The 6,887-nt window shown below is 47.6% G+C and overlaps 1 protein-coding gene across 1 annotated transcript in view; it reads right to left on the reverse strand.

Annotated features, from left to right (window-relative positions):
- Positions 1–799: 799 nt before the first annotated feature.
- Positions 800–6,887, reverse strand: part of MGMT (O-6-methylguanine-DNA methyltransferase) — a 134,743-nt gene continuing 128,655 nt past the window's right edge. Inside the window, 1 exon segment of the mRNA XM_017733859.1 lies at positions 800–1,989. Within this exon segment, the coding sequence (XP_017589348.1) occupies positions 1,858–1,989 (132 nt within the window). The 3' untranslated portion in view covers positions 800–1,857.

A 6,887-nucleotide genomic window follows, 5' to 3' on the forward strand; every position in this document is an offset into this window, starting at 1 on the left:
CCCTGTCCTTATATCCCTGTCCCTATATCCCTGTCTTTATCCTTGTCCCTATCCCTGTCCCTGTCCTTATCCTTGTCCCTGTCCCTATATCCCTGTCCCTGTCCTTATCCTTGTCCCTATCTCTGTCCAGAGAGGCTACGGGAAATAAAGCTTTGTGCCCCTGCTCCTGTCCATCCCTTCCTGGCTCTGTCCATCCCTGACTATCCCTGTCTCTGCCCATCCTTGTCCACCTCACCCGTCCCTCTCCATTCCTGACTGGCCCTGCCCCTCTCCCTGTCCATCCCTCCTTGTCCCTGTTCTATCCCTGTCCCTCTCTATCCCTGCCTGTCCCTGCCCACCCCGAATCTCTGCCTCAGAACAGGATTTCACTCCCAAAGTTGGCTGTTTCCCTGGGAAAGGTGCTACCCACCCCAAACCCAGCTCTCCCCATCCCCGTCCCCACAAAAACAAAGTCACATCCCTGAAAAAACCCAAATACCTGAAAAAAAACCCCATCGAGGGATGCAAATGTGGGAAAGGTTAAAGTTGACGTTTGCTGCCGCCTGCTTTTGGTGGCAGCATGTATCAGAGATATAAAGAAATAATAAAATACACCCAAACTGTACATATTATAAGGCCATATTTTTATCTCGGGGTTCTGGTGACACGTACAAACCACTTGAGCTTTGCTTCTGTGGTTTATATCGCCACAAGAAACCCTTGATAAAAATACAGCTTTATATTGTACAGTGGGGTATAGTTTATTTTCCCCATATATCACACCCTGTGTTTTATTTATAAACAGACCCAAAGACACTTGCACATGCAAAGCAGTTTTTTTATTGAAGTAATTCCGAGGTATCAATAACCCTGGATTAACTAACGCATCGCCACACAATAATTTTTGGGGGGTAGCAATGGCCTTTCTAAAGAGACATCCATGAAAATATGATAAAACACATAAAAAAATCAGTATTTCCATGTTACAATTTACGATTCCCATACCGGAAATTTCAGCTTCTGGTGGCTCGTACTCGCAGAGAACCTTGCTAAAACCACCTCAAAATTTAGCTTTAATGTCTCTTGAATCCTTCCTACAGAGAGGCTACGGGAAATAAAGCTTTGGGTAACAGAGAAAAGCAGAAATCTGAAGGAAAACTCAAATGATAAAGGAATGTGCTGCTGATAAGGAAGCAACTACGATGAGCTTTTCAATATTTTGCTTAATTTGGCTGATCAACCGCTCATCCAAAATGTACAGTTTTCCAGCAACACCTCTTCCCCTGCTGATGCAAAAAAAAAAAAATTCCCATCTCCCAGTCCAAAAGCAAAAGGCAGGAATAAGGAATTCAACAGCTGCCTGCTTTTGCATAGATCTCCCTGTGCCCCCCTAACTCCTGTTGAGGTAAAACACCATTTTATGCCCCAAAGTGGGGAGGGGGAGCTGGGCAGGGGCGGGCAGGGCCCAGCATGCCAGGCTGGGCCGCCCCCGCCGCGAGCCAAACGCCTCCTCCGGGGGAAGATCCACCTCGTATTTGCCACGTCCCTCCCACTCCCTTATCCCTGCTTTAATGGACATTAAAAATAGAACAAAACAGGACTGGAGATGGGAACAAAATCCATGCACAACAGGCCTGGATCGCTGTAGTCATTCTGCTGTAAAATGTAAAAACAAGAAAGGGCAGCCGAGCTGCCTCCCCCAGGACGCATCCCGCTTTTTTAATATAGTGGTGCCACCACACATTTCACTTTGGATGTTGCATTATATTTGTATGTCACTCAAATATTTACCATTTTTCTGAGTTCTGCTGGGTGCTCTGAGAGCTTGTTACAAGCCCAGGAGCCGTGGCTGTGTGGCGTGGCTGGTTAGCGGCCGCATCAATGTGCCAGCTTCTCCTTCTGCAGCTTCTCGTGGGACAGGAGCCACTCCTTCAGCAGGTGTCCCCCTCCATAGCTGCCGGTGTCCCCGCTGCTGCGGATCACCCGGTGGCACGGGATGATGATGGGGATCTGCAAAACACACAAAAATCCGGGAGGAGCAAAGGGTGAGGCCAAGGGGAACGTGCGGGGAACGCGCCGGGAACAACGGGATGCGGCCCTCGGTGCCCTGGTGGGGTCTGCCACAGGCTGGACTCGATGGGCTTGGTCTTTTCCAGCCTGAATGATGCTGTGGTTCCACGAGTCTATAAATCCAGCACTCTAAAATGCAGGAGCTGTGTGGCACCGGGCTTGCAGGGACACGGAGCAGCCACATCAGGGCCACGCTCCCGGCAGAGCACAAACGGAGCTGATCACCACCCCCGAGATCACCCCAGTTCTTAGGGAAAAAATAGACGTGGACAGGAATTTTAATACATAAAAATGATGTAAAGTCTTTAGAAGGATAAACCTGAGATATTAAACACCATATATAAATTCTTCCCTGCAGCAGCAGGTTCTGCTGCCCCATGCCAGCCAAGCCCTCAGCGCCCAGGGCGGGGGCCGATACCTCACAGACCCAAAATGCACGTGAGGAACTATTTAGATGGGATACTGGGAAGGAATTGTTCCCTGGGAGGGTGGGCAGGCCCTGGCACAGGGTGCCCAGAGCAGCTGGGGCTGCCCCTGGATCCCTGGCAGTGCCCAAGGCCAGGCTGGACATTGGGAGCAGCCTGGGACAGTGGGAGGTGTCCCTGCCCATGGCAGGGGTGGCACTGGATGGGCTTTGAGGTCTCTTCCATTCTGGGATTCCATGATCATCCCAGGATAAGAGGACTTCTGGGAAAATACAGATTACTGAGAAGGGATCCCAGTGCCTCGGCTCCCTGGCAGATCCTCAGTGCAGCACCTCCACTTGTACCCCAGAGAAATTCTCTGGAAGACCAAGGCACCATTTATTATTTAGCAGCAAGTCAATCCAAAATGGGTTATGAATTTTTAAAACATCCAACAGGAGAAGTTTCACTCCGACCTAACCAATTCTAAGAACTCTTTTTCCCCCCCTCTCTGCCTTCTACTCCCTATCATTTACAACCACACGACACAGATTCTGCAAAATCAATGCCAGAAGTTACATAATGGACTGATAATGCAGAGAAGAACATAAATGTGGGGCTTTTTTTTTTATTTTTTTATTACAGGTGATTATCATAGCTGAAGTACACACCATAAAAACTGCAATACATCATCTCTAATCACGGGTGTGTTTTGGTAACTGCATAGTAATGGCATTGCAACGGTGGAGCTGGGACAACAGTAACTCACCCAAAAGGGCAGTTCTCACAAATCTGGATATTTCAAGTCAAAAATTGTAATTTATTTCTAAGCAGACACACAGACAAATTACACACTTTACCCTGACTCATTTTAATCCCATTTAATCATTACAGTTCAAGCACTGTGGTATATTTGAGCCAAAGTAGCTGAACAGCTTCTGGCCAGACCATAAATTGAGAGGATTTTATTTTTGGGGTGTTCCTTCAGTTTTCCTAACTGTTTTCAATGCCTGAAATTTAAAATCTTAATCTCAGCCCACATTAAATGGGAATAAACACAGGTGCTTATTGTTGATCAAGGTTTAAGTAAAAAATGCTTCCAGTATCTGCTTTATCTGGAGGTGGCAATGCCCCACGTGATTCAGGCATCTGTGACAACTCCAGTGAGCACCAGTAAAAGCTTTGCTCCATGCCAGGCCATCCCACAGTTGCTTTATGACTTCTTCAAAGAAATTGTGGTTTTTTTTGCAAGTGTTTTTCTGTTTTAGGGTTTCTCTGCCTTTACACTCCCCGCAGTCACTGCAGGAGGCTTGGCTTGACAAAGCCATAATAATACACCGTAGAACATCTCTGAGGTTCATTTGCAGTCCTTTAAAAATACACATAGTGAAGCAGCAGATTTTGGTGGTAAGGTTATAAATCTCGGTGGAGAAAAAAAAAAAGGACTTTGTTTTCAAGTGTGGGGTCTTGGATGATCCCTGGGTGGGTGCAGGACCCGTTCACAGCACAGGGAAATGGGGCTGAGCTGCTCACCACCAAGCGAAAAAGAGGAGGGATGAAATAAATGCCACTTTTTTCCATGCCCAAACCAAAGAATTCCATGCTGAGATTGTCCCAACACAAGCACCCACCCGTCACCCTCCACAGCTCTGGATGTAGAAGTGGTACAAAGACCATACCAGCACTGCAATTTAAAAATATTGAATATTGCTTCAGTTTGGCTTAATTGTGGTGACAACGTTCAGCCTACTAAAATAATTAAACCTGCTAAAATTTATTAGGGCCCTAAGGACATTTTAGAGGGAGAACTACCCTAGTCTGGAGCTTTAATGCCTCAGCTACATTTAATGTAATTTTTATCAATAACCAAGCAGCTCATAATATTATAGTGCTGCTGAAATCTTCATGCTGTGAAATCTAATTCCTCTACTCCACGAATCCATCACACACACAGCCCCTACCTCAAACGCTATAGAACTTCCAAACCCAGAGATTTGTCTCCAACAAAAAAATAACATGAAGGAGCCCTCGGATCGATGCTGGAGTCCCTCTGATTCGGGCACCAGCTGAATATTTTCTCCAACTTCGCTTTTGTTTTTCAGGGTAGAGGCCCACAAGGGAAAGCGCTTGTTTTCACTCGCAGCCTCATCAATACCTAAATCCTGGTGAACAAGTGACACTGAGAAGCTGTAATCAATAGCTCCCTGTGCGTTTTTTCTTCTGGTCAAATGGTTCAGCACTACTGACAGCCCTGACACTCGGAACATGATGCTAAATCTTTATCAACAGCCATCTGGGTGAGTGGCAGAACAAGGCTGGGCCGGTCATTAACGCTCATGGCGATCTGTGAATAAACCAACTCCTCCAGAATGCGTTTGTTTAGGGAAAAAAGGTGGGGGGAAAACTCCCTGCCCATGGGATTGATCACTCTGAACTGCATTTAGCAAGTTCTGGTGCTCTGGTCGTTCCCAGTGTTCAGTTTGAGGCGAGGGAACCGTCCCATGGCACAGCTGAAGGTCTGGAGAGCTCCTGCTCCAGGCCATAATGGAAACAGCTGAGGTATCACATTGAGACACACTCAGCAAAAAAGAGTCTTGTGGTTTGCTCATGTCACAGAATCCCAGACTGACTTGGGCTGGAAGGGATCTTAAAGATGATCCAGTTCCACCCCCTGCTTTTTCTCCCCCTCTTCCCCAGCAGAAACAAATCCTGTGATGTGACCCAAGGTGGGTCCCAGGTTATCACCAGCCACCAAAGGCAGTGCAGATGTTAGGAATGAAAATATTAGGAGAAGGTTCTTCCCCCAGAGGGTGCTGGGCACTGCCCAGGCTCCCCAGGGAATGGGCACGGCCCCGAGGCTGCCAGAGCTCCAGGAGAGTTTGGACAGCGCTGCCAGGGATGCCCAGGGTGGGGTTGTTGGGGGGTCTGCGCAGGGCCAGGGGCTGGATCCATGATCCCTGTGGGTCCCTTCCTGCTCAGGACATTCCATGATTCCATGAATGAGCACACAGGTCTTTCTATGTGTCCACAGTGCTTCAGATCCACCCTTCACAATCTTCTCACAAGTGCACGACTGCTCCCCCAGTGCTCAATACATTTTGCCTGAATATCCATGGTGTAGCTCAGTATTATATCCATGACTCAGGATGGATTGATGTAATACCCCTGATTTAGGACAGACTGATACCAGCACCAGGCTGTGCCCCTGGCTGGGGTGAGCCCAAGGAGCAGCACAGTTGCAGAGGGCACAAACCCAGCGCAGGCACCTCTGAGTGCCGTGATCAGACCGCTGAAGACATCTTATTTAAGGCACAGAACACTCATTTAGGATGGCCTTGGACTAATCAGCCCAACATTCTCCATTTCCCATGAGCCTCTGTGATTTCTTTTTGATCCTCCTCTACCAGTCTAATGAGATTTTTAATTGAACTTTATGGGTTCCCTTTGAGGACCACAGACCTTGCAATCAGTGTGAACCACAGCAAACTCCGGGAAGTTTCTCCTGCGAAAGGTGAGCCATCCCCACCCTGTCCTGGGAATAAACTGAGGCAGCTGCTGCTGGCACCTCTTTCACCTTCTCCTAAAGCTGAAGGTCAGCCCATGAATTATGTGAAGCACCCCAGCTTCCAGGGGACACCTGTGGGATGTACACTGCCCAAACTACAGACCAAGCCTTGATTTGTAGGAGGGAGAAACAGGCTGGTATCTGGTGGAGAAAGGTGAGATCTGTGATTTTATCCAAGTGTTTGAGGGATGATGTGGGATGCCTGGCTCAGGGTTATTTCAAAGGGTCCTTTTTCCTGGTACTACCGCCCTCACTAAATCAGGTTTATCACAAATCCATCTACCACTACCCCAGGCTGCTCCAAGCCCCATCCAACCTGGCCTTGAGCACTTCCAGGGATGGGTTTGGGGTTTGGACTGAGGGTTTAGACCCTGGGTGGTTACTGAGGAATCTCTGACCTCCCGTGTTGTTTTCACACTGGTCCTCTCAGTATTTTCTTTAATAACATTTGTATGAGGCTGCAATGTAGAGGAGTTGCAAATTGGGTCAGAAAATCTGTTTTCGCAAGAGTTGATGGCTTCATATATAGAACTAACAAAGGTGAGGGGGTTTTCTGCAGTGCCACAATTTATCTTTATATTTCACCTCATGCATAAAATCCATGTGCATTATGCATAGCCAACCTGCACAGGATGGCTCACAGGTGAAGGACCAGGGAGACATTTCTGTGGGAAATACGAGGAGCAGTGAACAGTTGCTCACACTGAAGTGCAAAAGGACGATGTGTGTGTGTGTGTTTGCACGTGGAATATGGATGGAATTTCAGATTACCTCCAGGAGATGAGCACTGGCAAAATTGTGGTTTGCGATGGGCAGGACTCTCATTATAGTACTGATTTTTTTTTTTTTTTTAATCATCAGCTTTTCAT

The sequence above is a fragment of the Corvus brachyrhynchos genome, unplaced genomic scaffold (assembly GCF_000691975.1).
Source record: "Corvus brachyrhynchos isolate BGI_N302 unplaced genomic scaffold, ASM69197v1 scaffold514, whole genome shotgun sequence".
Taxonomy (NCBI): domain Eukaryota; kingdom Metazoa; phylum Chordata; class Aves; order Passeriformes; family Corvidae; genus Corvus; species Corvus brachyrhynchos.